Source organism: Cygnus atratus, chromosome 6 (assembly GCF_013377495.2).
Source record: "Cygnus atratus isolate AKBS03 ecotype Queensland, Australia chromosome 6, CAtr_DNAZoo_HiC_assembly, whole genome shotgun sequence".
Taxonomy (NCBI): domain Eukaryota; kingdom Metazoa; phylum Chordata; class Aves; order Anseriformes; family Anatidae; genus Cygnus; species Cygnus atratus.
The window spans coordinates 698,159-715,367 of NC_066367.1; the positions used below are offsets into that span (position 1 = coordinate 698,159).

Sequence of the window (17,209 nt, forward strand, 5' to 3'; positions counted from 1 at the left end):
TATTGTTTTTCAGTTGAGAGGTTTTTCACTGTATTTATCCATGTTAAAATAATCACATGTTTGAGGCTAAAATTCAGATATTTTGAATACCTGGGTATTCTGACTGTCACTAGTACAGAGATCAGGTATAGATGACTGAGTGTTTTGAAAAGTATCTTTGTATCCACTTATCAGCATTTATTATCTTCATAAAAATGACAAAGAATCAAATAATCTTAAAAGTATAAAAAAGGTTAATTAAAAACTACTTTTCCGTACATGTTGCAGTCATTCCTTATGGGTAGACACACACATAAAACACTGTAACTACACCCACAACATTCATTCGTATTAGATGAATACACTTTTTTGTAATAACTCTGCACGGTAAGTGAATAATTTCTAACTTAAATTCTACATTTTTCCTGTGTGGTTACAACCAAAATTATACAGATTCCCTGTGTGGAATTATGTCCTAAACTATTGTACCCCAAGGTATTTTTAAATTTTTCTTCTCAACATGCATTATTTTAATTACAACACATAACAATTATCTGGAAGCTATTGGTTACTATGTCAGTTTGAGGTGCCACTTAAGTCCTTTTCTTCTGACAATTAACAAAATAATAATTGTTTCAAAGACAGGCTGTGATAAGAACCCAAATCAAATCCTAGCAGGCATGTCATTATCGTGGCAGGGGAAAGCAAAGGAACAGGTCTCTCCCTGGGTGAAAGCATCAGGAAGAAACGGGTGGTTGTATTTCTTTTGGCAGGCTGAAGCTGTTGTGAGCCCAGAGTCCCAGCCAAAATGGAGTGAGCTTTGAGTTGACTTGGGCCTTTTATCAAATGTTTTTGTGAACGTTTGTTTTTTTTCCTGTATTGTTTTAATGACAATTCTCAATGGTGGGAGCGCCACACCAGACCTTCCCTGTTTTGGGCTTATTTTTAAAAGGATTTCTCATCAGCTAATAACCTTAATTTCAAAAAATCTTCATTGGTTGGGCTAAGATCTGAGCTCAGATGTGTGATCACATAAGGGAAAATTCCGTGGAGACTTGGAGTGGAACGAAACCCCCTCCTTAATACTTTTGTCTAACATATGTCACTGTATTAAAAATAATTACTTTGGCTCCTTAGAGAGGAAGAGGAAGGTTTTGTGATTTTTTTTATAAGCTTGGAATTCTATATTGAGTAGGCATACAAACTCCTGAGATTGCTTTCATTTGAAAAGGATATTTTATAAAGTACCTTTTACTTGAACGTTGGCCAGTTTAATTTAGATTATTGCTTCTGACAATTAGCCTCGTGTTGGGCTGCACTTGTCTCATTAGCAATGTGGTGAGTGATGAACTTGGATCCACAAGGGCTAAGCCCTCACCTGGGGAACTCACCCACCGGGGCAGCGCTGCTGCTCTGACAAGTAACAAATCCACCTAAAAGCCATCCATGGAGGGCTGGTGCTGGGGGACTGAACAAAGATATTAATAGTCTTATCAAATACAATGAATGCTTTTGCTGGGAGAGAAAGTTAAACAGCAGGGGAGGCATAGAGCATGGGATTTAAAAATATGTTATTTCAAGGTGATCTGGTCTTGATTTTTTCCTGTTTCAGCTTTTTCCTGTTTGAGACAGAATTCCTCCTTTAAAATGTATCTTCTTTAAAAACAGTTTTTCAAATAAAAAAGGAATAGAGTGAGGAATAGAGGAAGGGAGTAAGGATAGGGCTAAATAATAAAAGAATAAAATACTTATATTCTCTTTGATGGTAATGCTTCATCTGTCAGGAAATGATCAGTTGATTTGTTTTTCATGTAAGCAAAAACAGTTATGCAAGTTGCGGTTTCATGATCTGACTCCCTCCCTCTATCCAGATCATTGTCCACTGTAACAAAATATCTGTTACTTCCACAGTCTACAGATCTGTATTACACAGGGAATATTCAGAAAAAAATATTGTCTTTTGGGGGTGATTTGAGAAGCAAAAGGATTGGAAGTAATTTTCTGCAATGGAAATAATGGCTTTACCAACTTGGTATAGTTGAAAACTTCTCTTCCAAATATTGTCAGAAAATGACTACTTATGTTCAAACCTCAAGACAAAATGCAAAGGCATTTTCTGGCATTACTCAGAGAAAGAAAGAAAAAAAAATCTAATTTACAATTTTTTAACTTATTTTTTGTTTTTCATTTCTTAGTTATGCCAACATGCTATGTACACATGTCTAAATGGACATACATTTGAATGTATCAGCTGTATTGTGTCCAGAATTAATACAAATATACATATGTTTATGCGCAGAAAAGGGGAAAAGTATTAGTAATAGTCCTTTGAAGTAAATACTTTTTTTCCCTTTAAATTTCCTTTGTGTTTTATGGTGTCGGCTCCCTACAAATACTTTACTACTTCTGCTGTGAAAATCAGTAAGAGGAGTGTGATTTAAACTTACTGCTCCATTCTGTCCCATTGTGTGGCTATGTATATAATATTTGCAGCTACTTAAAACATTATACATGTTCTAGATAAATAGTTATTCCATCAAGTATTTAATAATATATACATAAAACTGATCCAGAAGAGACTGTATGAAAAAAAAATTGCTATGACAGTAATGTGGGTTATTTTAGTGGAAAAATCAATTTTTTTCGTCTTCTTGACTGCAGGGAGAGAAGGGTCTGTGCACCCAGCTGGTTAAATGTGTAGCCCATATGTGCACAGTGTGGACAGCTAACGCTGAGGTGCAAATGTGACTGGCAGGTACCGTCATGCCTGCCTGCAGAGGTCCTTTTTGATCTCCAAGGGAAGCTGCCCTGTGCCCTGGAGGCTCACACTGTTGTGCGTTCTGGGCTGCTCTTCTCTGTACAGGCTGAGTGAGCCTTGAGGCAGGTACCCTCAGTCATGGCAAAAACGGCCCTTGAGGAGAAGGCATCCCTCACTCGTCCCAGTAGGCCAAAACCACTGCAGTCTCTCATGATCTCTTCTTCCTCTGTTTTTTAAATTTGGGTAAAGTGCATGGGAAGAAGATGGGAAGAAAGGTCATGACTCAAGCTAAATTGAGAGCAAGTGTTGCCTTGTAGATAGGAGGAGGGGATATTAGAGGTTTGCGGTCTGGAGATTTATTCCTGTAGAGCTCGGAGGTGGCTGCCATCATTCCGAGATGAAGCAGCGTGGCGTGGGTGGGAGGAGGAAGGCAACAGGGATGTGGCCTGGGGTGGGCAGGCAAGCAGGAACTGACCAGCAGAGCTGCTTGCCACAAGGGAGTGTTACGGACTGTGACAAATCTGAGCTCCATCTTAGCAGGAAATAAAATCAATTAATATATTTGTAAACTAAGAATGAAAGTTATTTTCTTTGTATAGGAGGCCTAAAGGGCTGTCAACAAAGTCAAGACACAATTTTCTAGCCGGGACAGTTATTAATGGAGGCTTTTGCTATCTCCCTGAGGCCTAGAAAGAGTGTGCATCCTCATTGCCTATCAGCCTGTCAAATCTACCTGTTGTGAGATTTTGGCTGTGCAAATTCCTGTTCCACTATTGGCAGAAAACCCCCTATGATAATAGCATAATTTTGTGATTCTAACAAGATGTCTCTAAGGTTTGAGTGCTGACATTTTTTGATATTTGGTAATATTTTCCTTCACTATAAAAGTTACTCAAGTGTATACAAGTACAAGATGCAGTTAATGCAATATGAAGCCTTTCATATTCTATATACCTGTATAAAAGCTGGCTTGAGGCCTTGGTGTCTTGACTTTGGCACCTCCATTTCATGGCTGTTTGTTAAGAGTTTATGCTACCACAGCCTGAAAGCAGAGTATTTCCTTTACAAATTATTACCTTAGTTTCTGTCGGTTAACAGTGTTCTTTATACGTTCCCAGATTACGGTCTTCCAGATCTTCAGTTCTTTTCTTTAAACATGCAATGAAAAATGTTACCTCAGCATAGGGAGAGGAGGTAACAGAGAGGCCAATGTTTTGGGCCACCAGCAATAAAATCACTTCTGTCTGTAAAGACGGGTTAGAACATCATTTTCAGCAAGATTTGATTGAACAACTTCTCAAATTTCATGTAAGCAACATGTTTAGTATAGAAAAGTGTATTTAAAGGAAGCCATTTCCCATACAATCTTATAGATTCATCCATTATTTATCAATTTTATTTAATATTTAAACTATCATTTCCTATATTACAATTTTAATGGTATGGTGCTGGCCTTTTACGTCTAGACCACAATCGTGCCTGGTCACACTGACTGGTACCCTTATTGCAAGAGGAACTCTGCAAATTAGTTATTTTGTGATAAAGTGTGTGGATGGATCTCAGGAGGTACTACAGCTCTTCGCTATCTCATGAGCATGTTGGCAACGCCGCCAATGCTTTAGCCTTTATTGAGACTTGCAGCATCTGGTGGTGTCCCTTAAACTCCACATCTTTTAAATCCTGTGATTACCTAAGAATCTTAGCTGCTACGTAAAGAAGCAGTAGACTTCTGGAAATGCTTCAAAGCATGATTTGCATGTGCTACAAACCTCCAGATCCGAAAGGTGAATTACTCTTTCCAATCTTTTTCATGTGCACAAAAATTATTTAATATAATGAATTTGTTCTGGTGGTCTTTTGCTCACAAACTAATGTGAGGATGGAAATGCAAACAAGAGCCAAAAAGGACCTAGTGGCTTTGTACGGAAATAGACTCAGTTCTAGGAAGATGTGGGCTAAGAAAACAAATCTGGGTTCATCTCAGCATAGTGTGGGCTCATGAACACTACAAGAGGAAACTGATTTTTTTGAGTCTGGTAACGCTTCTTGCTTGTTCTGAGTCATCTCCTCTAGTGGTGAACTACAGTCTTTTTTTTTCTTTTTTTTTTGTTTTTGTTTTTTTGTTTTCTGTTGATAGGAAATGTAGCATAGTTTGGTAACCAGCAAAGCTTTATTTAGATTTGTCAGAAATGCAGAATTGTTTTGCTCTTCCTTGGAATAGAACAGGGAGATGAGGAAGCCAAGAATCAGGTTACTGAGTGAAGTGGATGTCAGTGAAGGAAGGATTTGTATTGAATATAATGTCATGTACCTGAAAGTATAATGCTGCTCCAACTAGAGACTAGGATTGTTCAAATGTGTTTTGAAAATAAATATTGCAACTTTAAAGATACTATTCTCTGTCTATCTCTAGTAGGTCAATTTATAAAGGAAGCATAAGATTTGGTCATTTGCTTCTTACCCCTTTGTGAGCTATGAGGAAGTCCTTTGCCTAAAGATCCTCAAACCTTCAGTCTCTGTTATACTGCATATTTTAAATATATGTATGCATGCACATTTACATATAGATTTTTTAAAATACATATAACAAGTACTAGAATACAAGTCTCACCTCATCTGTTAACTGCTTCATGGTGGATCTAGTTCCTAGCCTGAATGTCATTGGCGATACTGGAATTAAGTCGACAGACATTGTAAGGTCTTGTATGGGTCTGGATATGCTCTTACAATAATGCAACTTCAGAGAGCAAAAGAATTGAATCAAATTGCAGAGGTAACAGCAACCATATCTTCACATATTGCATTCTTGTTGAATTAATTAGGGGAAGCAACTGTTCTTTAGGGTTTTCAGTGAAATCTTCAACCTCTCTCTTTCCTCAGCAATTCATGCTTTTCCACCTTGCTAGTTAGATGTTGTCCTACCAGTTCTTCAGTTCAAGCTGTATTTTTTTGTGGAAGTCAAGGACTGAATGTGTGGTGGGAGGAAAGAAAAGACAGAAGGCAAGCCAAAAGTAGTAATTTAGTGAAAAACCATTCTGGTAGTTTTGTATACAGTGTAAGGAAAACCCCAAAAGACACAAATCTTAAACTAAAGAGGTTAAGCTGTTAGACTGTATAGGCCAAAATATGAATCTGCATTTGGTTTAGGGGTTGGTTTGTGCAGCATAGCATGCTGTGTGTTCTTATTTTTCTTTGGTCTTGAGACCCATGAATTTTCAAATCTACTTGTAGTTGACTCAACACAAAGGTGGTTGGCTACTGTATGTCTACAGTCTGAGCCAGATTTCTGTGCTCTCTGTAGCAGTGTTACTGTGAGTAAGCAGGATATTCAGATTCATTCAAGGCCAAACAATGTCTGGAGGCTTAATTCTAAACCTATTAGCCTCTAGAATGTCTTATTAGCAATGCTCTTTTATAACCTTTAAAATGTGTTTTACGTATTCTGTTGCAATGCCATGTTATTGTGCTTTTTTTCCTGCTCAGTGGGCTGTCTTGCCATGTGAAGATTATAGGGGAGCATTGAAGCTGGGTGAATTGAAGTCTGAGACCTCTTGCATCTTTTTAAAAACAGATACAGGTTTTTTCCTCAAAGAAAGAAAGCATTTTTCTGCCTCTCCCTCTCTTCTCCATTTGAAAACATCACAATATAAGATCCAAGGAAGGCTTCTGGAGAGAGGACCAAGGACAGCCTCAAAGGTTGTCTGCCCAGGTGCATTGTTCTCCTTGGTCAGGGTGCTGTGAGGCAGATTTTGTCAGTGTGTTGTGCTGGCAGGAGGATGATGAAAAAGGTTTGAAAGCAAACCTTTTGTGTAAAGTTCTGGTCCTTTTACAGATATGCAGGCTCTTGTAGGTCATGAGGTGGCTATACAGTCACTGAGTCCAGAATTTTGGTCTAGATGATCCAGGCACCCTTTGTGGCTGTTAAAGAAACATAATGTGCAATGGAGAAAAGCACCAACTGTTAAGGATGCTTGCATTCATGTTTCTTCGTAACTGAGGCAAAATCACTAAAGCTCCAGTTTTCATCCTGCAAGACTGAGGTGGAAGCACGTTACAGGTCCCCTCCAGCAGGATCTGCCTGCATTGGCTCTCTGGGACACTCTAAATTACAGACAGGAGCTGTGGTCCCGGTGCCAGGCAGGATGGCAGAGAAGCAGCCAGTGTTTTTCCAAGGAGGCTGGGACTCAACGAGAGGCAGCTGCTCCAAAGCCAAAGGAACAGTGGTGGTTTTAAGATGGCAAAGCAAACCTCCGTGCATGGGAGCAGCTAAAGAAAGCTCTTTGGCCATGGAGTAGGCTGAGTCGCGACACTGCTGGTCTGTAGGCGTTTTGCTGGCATTCAGCAGCCACTGCTCCGTGGCAGGAGGCATAGCCTTTGCTCATGTGGAGCTGAGCAAGTTCAAGCGTTCCCAGGTTTGAGCTGCAAAGGATCTTAATGTAAGAGTAGAGGTTGCCCCAAAGGCAATAATTTCACGCAAAAATGGAGCGAGTGCTGTCCATTGAGCATTATGTGGGGATTCTGTTAGTGAAGGAGTGGGTGCTGCAACCCTACAGGCACTGGGGCTACTGAATAATACTGCTGAGGAAGTGTAATGGTGGAGGGTAAAGCTGAGCTCTGGGGTTACATTGTTATGAAGCAGCTGTTAGGAGCTGTTTAATATCCTGGACACAGTAGCCTTTCTTTCATGAGTTTTGATAACTGAAAAGACTTATTTTTTATACTACGGAAGTGATGCTTAGAGGTTTGGTTCCCTTTCTCAGACAAAAGATAGAGAATGAGGAGTTCTCTCTCCTTATTCAGGTATTACTTCTCTTTATTCATGTATTACTTCTTGCTATCTAAGGTAAGTGCAGACTTATCCTCAAAATGTCAAAAGAGAGATGTTATGCAGGGCTAAATGTTTTTCCTCAATGGAAATAAGAGTTTTAAAAACCATACAGAGTAACAAAAAATAAATACAATTTTGGTAATATTTTTGTACCTCTTTTGGTTCCTTACCCTTCTGTGTATTTGAAGTATTCATGATCTATTATATAACAATTTAAAAAATAATCCCCCGAAGTAAATAACATCAACTTTTTTTTATGTTGTTTTTCCTTACCAATTATTGGCTGTTTTTCAAACAGAATAGCGGGTTGGAAAATTAAATAAAGACTTCCAAAATAACAAGCTTCAGAAAATTTTATTTAATTTGCGGGTTCATTCTGTTCTCCTACCCCCCTTTTTTTTTTAAAGAAGATCTTTATTAATTTAGTCTAGTAAGTTAGTACCTATATTAAATTAATCTAATAAAAGTCAGGGTCCTAGCATAACATTTCCCAAATGTGAAACAGCATCTATTACATGAGGCACAATCTTTATACAGTAAAATGTAAACTTGATATGTAGAATTACAAGGCTGTTTGGTACATGTTAAGTCTAATACTTAAATATAGTCATGCTGGAGGAAAGGAATGGGCAACACTGACGTTAAAAAAATTAAAAACTCAAACCAAGCTTCAGCTATCAAAGCAATTTTAATTTGTGAAAACATTCTAAAGTTCAGCAATTAAACCTTGTCCTACTAGCAATCTTTCTGTTGACAGTTACATCCATGTTTCTATAAACATTTTAATTTATAATCATATAAGTATATAATCTATATTAACATCTGCATATTAATGCAGATCTGAAAGCCAGAAGGGCTAGGTGAGAGTATTTAAACTGACCAACCAATAGATCCGTTGTTGCACTACAAAATTTAATTCTGTAATCCCTTTTGTACACGTAGTTTATGATGCCATTTCAAAAACAGCAATAGAAAACATCTCCAGCAACAGCCGTACAAGCAGCCTTGCACTGCCAGAGCTTCAGGTGGCTCAGTCTTGCCTTTCCCTTGGGTGAAGGTCACCCTTTTGTGCAGAGCCCTAAAGTTGCACGAGTCTGATCAGCTGGGATGGAGAATTAGTCATTCAGGGAGTGTGGGTGTTCCCGTTGATTTGTGGATGTGTACATCACAGTGTAATCACATAGTTTATTCCTGCTCTCTCACTGAATTATTTATTACAGTCTGAAATGTGGAAGGAGGGGTTTTCTTTTGTATTGGCATAAACATAGGATTGTACTCATTGTGTGCCTTCAAACACTAAATCACCGATATGTCAATTGGCATAATACAGCCTACCTCACAGGGATGTTACAAGGCTTAATTAATTAATGTTTTTTAAAGTGCTTTGGGGTCCTCTGATGAAAGGCGCTTTAGAAGTGCAAGGGAGGATTATGCTGATTATTTTTTCCCATCTATTACCCCAATATGTCACTGACTGAAATTCAACAGAATAATATGGGCACTCTTATAATGGTAAGCAAAGGTGGTTGTAATATTTTAAAATTTGCAATAAGGTCTAGAAAAGGCAGCTTAATAATACAGTCATGTAATACAAAAATTATTATTTTTTTATTATTGTTCCTGTTGCCTTTTTTCTCCTTTCTGCTTGAAAAGTCATTCTCTTTGCTGGATTAACAACAATAACTACAAATTATGCCTTTATGTCGTTACAGTTTGATGATATACTACAGCCAGGGCACAGGTTAGAAACACAGGCTGAGTTATTATGTATTGCAGGGTAGTGATTTCCTGCAAACTGATTTATGGGTAAATAGTTCTATGTACTTATTACATGGGACACGCAGTTTTTAATTTCTCTAACTAAGCACAGCTGAACAAAGGAAAATTACATGCTATAGCGTAGGGACAAGAAGAATCTGAAGAGGATAAACAAATGCAATCAACGTCACAAGAGCGTACCCGTCTTGCAAGGGGATCCTGTCAGTAGTGGTTAATGGATAAACAGCTTGATTATCCTCAAGGCAGGGGTTTTATTGAGTGTTTCACTGAGGTCTTTCATTTGGAATTGTAAAATGAATCAAAAGTGTTTGGGCACAAATGCCAAGCTGTAGTTTCTTCTGGGTGTCTGTTGTGTTGATAAGAACTCTGTTAAAAAGTAAGGTGGTTAAGCAAGACCGTTTGGTTGAACTCATGGAATGGCAGCAGATGGTTGTGTTCTTCACCAAGCCTTGTGTTTGCAGTCAGATGCGTTCAGGCTGTGATCCTGTAATGCAGGAAACTAAACTCCTGGCCACCTAGTGCAGCTCGGGAATGGCTGCAGCCACACAAGGCACAGCTTTGGTCCGGTATAACTCTGCTGATTCAGATTTGCTCAAAGCACTTTGAAGTGGCAAATATAACTCAGGAGATCTTAAGCTGGATTGGGCACTGCCTAAACCTTTCTTAAACTCACTTAAACAACATGTTGTTTGCTGTGTCTGGTTTCACAGACACATGTTCTTGCCAGGGCTGGATGTAACTTTTGCCACCAAAGAGTGCTGACCCAGGGTCAGTGAACGTGGAACTCGAGTCTAAGAAATGAGCTTTGCAGTTCTGTATTTTACAACCTGAGTGTGCCCATCCATCCACAAGGAGAGCAATTGTCTGCTTTAACACCTCATCCCATATGAGTCTCGGCAGGTTACGTTTACTTATGTTGTAGTAAAAGAGAATTTTTGGTATTGTGCACCAGGGATTCAAATGGATTGTCAGCTTAGTGTTGACAAGTGCTTTTCTTAACAATGCTTGGTAAAGAATTGGTATTCTCTGCAATCTCTCTTTTCCCCTTTAGCCAATGAGCACACAATTTCTTCCCTTTCCCTCTATGTACATATTTGGGCAAATGTTGACAATTAATTTTGTAGTTGTCTCCAGAAGAATGTTGAGGTGGGGGTGGTGATGCTAATATGAATTTTGAAAATGTCCTTAATTTGATCCAGTGACTTAATTTTAGCCCTAGCAGATTAATGTTTTAAATAAACTGTATTACTCCTGTGTCATTTACCTGCAAGTATCCGCTTAGGATGTAATTTAGGTATGCTCACAATTTAGGAAAAGTGAAATCAGGAATCTAACTATGGTGGGGATGGGATAGTTTGTGAAGCTAGACAGTAAAAACCTGAGATGTGTTCCTGTTTGTTCTGTTTAGCTACAGAAAAGAGTTTGGAAAATGCCCTATTTTGAGTTTGCTTTTACAATAGTCTCTATTAAAGTGTCCAGACTTTCGTGAGATGCCTCAGTAGTTCCTGTAGGACTATCCAGGTGAAGTTGGCAGTGCAGGAGACTGGGAGATTCAGGACCCAGACTTCATGCTCTTTATCACCAAGAAATGTTATAGTTAGGCTATAATATGCAGTATGCTAACCCCCCAGATATTCTATGAACTGCTCTACTGTATGGCAGACTTTGTTTGGAAAGACAAATGAGGCTTCTAGCCCTTTTAGGTAAATAATTTTCTGGGACGATATAAGGTACATAGTAATGAAAGGGGTTTGCCAACTTAGCTGGAGCTTTTTGTCTTTTGCTGTTTTTAGGCCCTGTTATGATTATTAAATGCTCCTAACATTGTTATTCCAGAAGTGTGCTTTAGCTCCAACTTTGCAGCCTCTCCATTCGCATCTCATTAGCATGAAGTCCTAGGAGTAATCCGAGTGCTTTGGATTCATCACTCTTTTAGGTGATACTTTAAAAATAAAGGTCATAAAGATCCTGTGACAAGTTTTGCTAGGCATAGAAGCCAGTTGTGATGTAGCTGGTCAAGCCTTTTCTTCAATGTGTTGTATTGCTCTCACATGCACAGTTACGACTTTCTTATCCAAAGTAGCTGCATTTTAAATTAAACTAAATTGAAAGCACTCTGGCGCAATGGTAAATCATTGGCCAAAGTGGAAGAGCAGCAGTGAATTGCAGCAGTTGTTGTGTATGAATTTGAGACTTGAGCTTGAGACCCTTGAGAATTTTGCTGCTAGTCTGTTATAGCATTCTTGTGGGTAAAGGGAGTTGCACAAATTTAGAATTAGGCTGCTGTCCTTTTTCCCTGTCTGCATTTTAGTAAAGCAAACAACAATGAGTATGTCTTCAATGGCAAGTGAACACATCGCTGAGGCTTAAATTTAATAAAAGACCTGTCTGTAGCAGGACATGCTGTTAAAGAAACAGCAGTCAGCATGGGTAGAAAATGCCTTCTAAAATATTTCTTTTGAGAAAACTGTTTGGTCTGTTTATCGTATTTAATTGACTAGCTGGCCTGGGCTACATTCAACCATTACTTCATGAGTTTCTGAGAGCTGTTGTTGTGTACAGCCGTTTCTTGACCATGTAAGCTTTGAAATCTGTTGAACTTCCCTTCCAAAAAAAATGTTCCAGGAGAAGAGTCTCAAAAGGTCATTGATACAAGAAAGACAATGAGACTCATTAACATGAGAGTTTTGTGAATTCATGATGGGTGTGCTTTCAGATTTCCTGAGCAGTCTAATCTGAAGGTCTGGAGCTGTCAGAGGAGTAATACTCCTGGAGCAGTAGTGTATTCATTACTAAAATACAGTGTTTTGCTCATTTCTGTCCTCACTTCTAAGTCTCAGGTCATGGTGGGATAAATGCTCGGTCTAGCCAGTTAAAGTGATTTCATCAAAACTCAGAACTGTGTCATTTGGAGTCACTGAGTGGAGCCATAAAAAATTGTATGTGGAAGGGACTCCTCGCTACCAGGCTGTTCCCATCTTCGGGATGCTGTTGCATTAGCAATACCCAGCAGTCCTGGATGGGAAGGGACCTCCTTGGGGGGAATATTTTATTCTGCTAAGATTTTACATTCAGAGCTATGCCTTGTAGCGTGCTGAGAATGGATTTGCTCAACAAGCTGGTATCATCTTCCCGAATGCAGCCCAAGAGTTGCCCTAAATACAGTGCTGGAGCCATGAAATAAACCACCTGTGAAGTCTGCTGAGGAGCTGGATGGAAACCATGGCTTCTGGCTATCATTTGGACCAGCTTAATGTGTTCTGGAAAAAAAATTTACACGTTGTATCACACCGGCTGAAAAAATAGCGTACATCAGCATTGCTGTAACACAGAGTAAAGGACTTGCAGCAGGTGTTAACGTGCAGAGGCACAGAGCATTGTGGTAACACCTGTGTTTGTCTAAATCCAGCCAAAACAATTTCCTCTCCAGTTGTAGAGGAGGATTAAAAAAAAAAAAAAGCCTACCTAACTTCCAGTAGTAGCAGACATTTCCTGTGAAACAATTTGCATAGTATTTCCCTTGATGCTCTCTAGCTGCATTTTGTGTTTTTTTTTTTTCTTTTTTTTCTTTTTTTCTTTGTACTTTCTAGTTTGGGGACACCTTTGGTAACTTCAGTGGCCCCCCTACTGTCTCTTTGTCTCTCACCAGCATTGCCAGGGCCGAGCAGTTGCAGATGGTACGCTCTCTGAGCGCTTTCCTTAATTGAATGAAAAATAAAGCCTCTTGTAAAATATTACCAATTTAGATGTGACTTATGGGGGCACATATGATGCTTATTTTTTCAATTACATGAAAACTTGGCGTGGTTAAACATAGGAAGCCAAGTGTTCTGTGAAACTGGTATAGATTTTTGGGTTTTTAGGTGATTTTGCTCTAAATTATTATATAGCAGAAGGGGGTGAAGAAAGTCAGCAGCTAAACTGTGTTTTCCCAGCATGTATTTCACTCAGTGGACCCTCGATGCTCATTTCATGACTAATATATGCTTTACTATATGCATTTCTTGTTGTCACCAGAGATAACATTAAGTAAACTATCCCCTTAAGAAAAACAGCTTTTCTTGGCAAGTGGAGTATAACTCAAGGAGCCAGCACTGGAGACATACGGTACTGTGAATGAGTGCTGTGTGTTACTCTACTGGATCTGAGTCCAGGCACTATTTATACTGCAGCATATTCAGCACCAGATTGTTAAATCTTAATACTGAAACAGTGCATCATTTAAATGTTTTTATTCTGTTTATGTCCCATTTTCAAGCATTGGATATCAAGCAATACTAGCTAACTTTTTATTTCATTTGGACAAGATCTCCCCTTGCCAAAAGCTTTCTAATCTGCTCTTGAAACATTAGCCCGTCTGTACTAGCATGTTGCAGTGAAATTTTGTACCACTGAAGATGAATTAGGTCTCTTCTAGCTTCTCTCAATATGTGGTGATAGAATACCTTGCAAATCAGTATGTCCATGGTAAATGGAAGCATTTAAGTGCTACAGAAAAGGAGTTGTGCTATAATTATTTCCTCTTCAACCTGTGTAGGAATGAGATAAAAAATAGTCCACAGCAAGTATTTCATGTGCTCATCATATTGTGTCCTGTTGTATCTATGCAAGAAGCTTTGTTTTACTGTTTCAGATGTGTTATTTATTTTACAATTGTGCTTTAAAGATAAGGATAAAAGGCCTTTGCCATTTATTTCAATTGGATTAGTTCCAGAGCTGGTGAAGATCTGAGAGTAGAATGTGAGAAGGAGAGGGCTGACATTTCTTAGCATCATAGGATCCTTCCAGATACCCAAAAAGGTGTCTTGGAGCTGCTGTTGTCAGAGAGAAAGTGGTTTTCTCATGTATTAGCGTATTTCTGACAATAGGGCTTGCAGATACTCTTTGGGAAGATCAGAGAATATATAAGCAGACCTCAAAAGTCATTGGTTTAAATGTGAGATAAGGCAGTGGGTGCCTTGTAGGGCTGTGCTAAGAAAAGTTATGTGAGCAGAGCTGTGGGGCGATGGCAACATGGTGAAAGAGGAAATAAAAGTGACAGTTGTAATGTGTAATGTACTGCAGAGCAGGGCTGAGCTGCTCTGTTTTCATGTAAGGTAGCACTGTGGCTTTTTTTGTTTGGTGTCTTCCTGGAAGTCATTCCCGGGTACTAGTCATTGTTTTTGGTGGGGGTGGGCCCTCTGCAATGGTCTGAACAGAAATAATACCTCTGCCCCAAATGATTTACCACCCAAGTTTATAGCCTTTGTGACAAGCCCATCCAGAAGAGGTGATGATCCTTATTAAAGAATGAGCAGAAGTAGAAACAGGACTTAAAACATCCCTCCTCCCCCCTGCTATTTTGGATCTGTGGTCAGCAGCCTGCAGTTGTTTGTTGCAAAGAAAAGCAACTGTCTGCATAGTGCAACTTGCAGCTGGGAGTAAACTCTTCCTACTTCATGGCTTTCCAGTGCCATCCATCCGCACTGGCAATCATACCATGAATAGATTGTAACTGTGCTGAAAGCCCACACATAGGAATTTTCCTGTTCAAGTCAAAACCAATTCATTTATTTACAGAAGGGTTTTGGAGACTGCAGAAGACCACAGAGTATTTAAAGCTTCTTCTAACTTAGAAAAGCAGACTTTAGTAGGATGATGAAAGATGCGATGGGAGGAAGCATCCTGTGCTTCCTTGAAGTAATTTAAGAGCCAGGAACATGTCAGCAAGTCTCTGCTAAGAATTTGAAGTCTATTCCTACTGTTTCCCATAGTTTGCTTCAGGAGTCAGTACAAAACATATTTTTGAGCAAGATTGCAATAAACCTCAAGGCAGATCTTGAGTCTCCTGAACAAACAAGCTTATCAAAGGGTTTAGTAAACAGACAGTAAAATGTAAAGTATGAATGTTTTGTTTTCTTTTCAGGAATAATCAAGCTCGGGAGGTGGAATCCCCTCCCTCTCAGTTATGTGACTGATGCACCAGATGCGACAGTAGCTGACATGCTACAAGATGTCTATCATGTTGTGACATTGAAAATCCAATTACAAAGGTGGGTGTTTCTGAACATCTGTCCTTCTCTATTCTCTGAGCTGCTCTGTCGATTACAGCATTACTATAGAGATTAGCACATCCTGTCTTCATTAATTTCTAGTCTTTTGATGAAAGGGAAAGAAAAATGAAGAGAAGGGCAGATCAGCTGACAGCTATTTGGTGCGTGTTCCAACTGATATTTTATATTTTCTGAAGCAGCAATATGGTAGCAGAGAGAGGAACAGAAAGCCAAGTAAAGGTACGAGGCTTTAAAGGCAGACTTTGCTACAATCCCTGATTTAATAGGTTATTGAGGCCTTATTTTATACAGAAAATAAACACCTTGCCTTTTTCCAGGGGTTACATTGTGAGAAGCCAGGTCTTCTACTGCCAGTTGCTGAGATGGGAGAGGAGAGGAGCTTCTTGACTTTCCTTTGTTCTCCAGTGGTCTTCCCAGTGGAAGAGCAGGAAGATGAAGAAGGGATCTGCTACTGCAGATCTGTTTGGCCTTTGGAAAATGTTTTCCTTCCCCAAATGCTAGTTCTGACTAGCAAAGCAAAACCTCCTGATGCTCTTACACTTACTTGCTTTCCCTTCCAAAACTCCTGCCCCGCCCCCCCCCCCCCCTTCTCTCTGTTGCTCTTCAGAAGAGTTCTCAAACAGCAACTGGTGCCTGTGCAAGGAGATGTGGCAGGTCCCTGGGAGTGCATGGCACTCCCTAGGAGTGCCGATAAGCCTACATTGCATGGTCAGTTGTAGCTTTATGGCCAGGAGATTTCAGAGGAAAAAGGTGAAAATAACAGACAGCCTGGAATAATTTGCATACAGTTCCTGGAAGCTCAACGGGAACAAAACAAGGTTCCATTATGAAGTGTGTCAGCATCCTTTGGTGGCAGGTACATATCTACCAACTGTTCAGTTCAGTTTGGAATTTGAAAGTAGCTGGTTCCTCACTGGCTAATGATAAGCTCACAACTAACAACATTTTTTTCCTGTTATCTCTGATGGGGTTTGGGGTTTCCAGTTCTCATTTAAAGGCCTTTCCTTGGTTTTATATACTGTTATCATCTCACCTAGGCTGCATCTCTGCAGCATAGTTGTGAAAGCATCTAGACGTCTGTACCTGCTGTAAAACTGGAGTGCAGTAACTCATCTCCTCAGAAGTATGAGCTACCAGGAGCCCACCTAGTCTACTGTCCTGTTGGTATTACCAGAGGGTATCGGCCCAAGATCAAGGTCTCATTCTTTATCTTCAAAATGCTTGAAGATGCAGTGTAAATAAAAGGTAGCCCATGACTTTGAGATAAAGATAGTCATTGACTACTTGAACTCCTCAAGCACAACTGAACTTTTCAGCTCTGAGGGTAAAGCCTGTCTTTATAGGCACAAAGCAGAACCACCTCAGTTTACTGGAGAGCATGCATTAAGTCTCTCAGGCATCGATGGCAATGACAAGCTTCTCCCAACTTTTTGGTGTTGATGTTTGACGTTTTTTGGTCTGTCCCCATGTATGTAGACAGAGACCATGAGCTTGTTAAACTAGAAGAGGCACAAATCACACAGACAAAAGGTTTACTACATGTGCAATTTTTATAGAATGAAAGTGAGAATGAACTGCATGTGACAGATGTTGGGCATATGGCTTAATGCGTTTCTGAAGGGCTCTCAGATACTTTAGTGATGAGGGCAGTATAAGAACCTGTATACAATGAAATTCATTTTTCAGACCTACTGCTCCACACAGTGAGGACCCTTACTTTGCAGTGATTTTGTTAGTGGCAGTGCGGCATATATGTTTATTTTTCTATCCCAGCAGGAGTATCTTTGTTTGGAGAGGATGGCTTTATCCAGC

The 17,209-nt window shown here is 39.5% G+C and overlaps 1 protein-coding gene across 1 annotated transcript in view; it reads left to right on the forward strand.

Moving 5' to 3' along the window:
* Positions 1-17,209, forward strand: part of SATB2 (SATB homeobox 2) — a 132,039-nt gene that overhangs the window by 39,469 nt on the left and 75,361 nt on the right. The window contains 1 exon segment of the mRNA XM_035569741.2: positions 15,250-15,376. Within this exon segment, the coding sequence (XP_035425634.1) occupies positions 15,250-15,376 (127 nt within the window).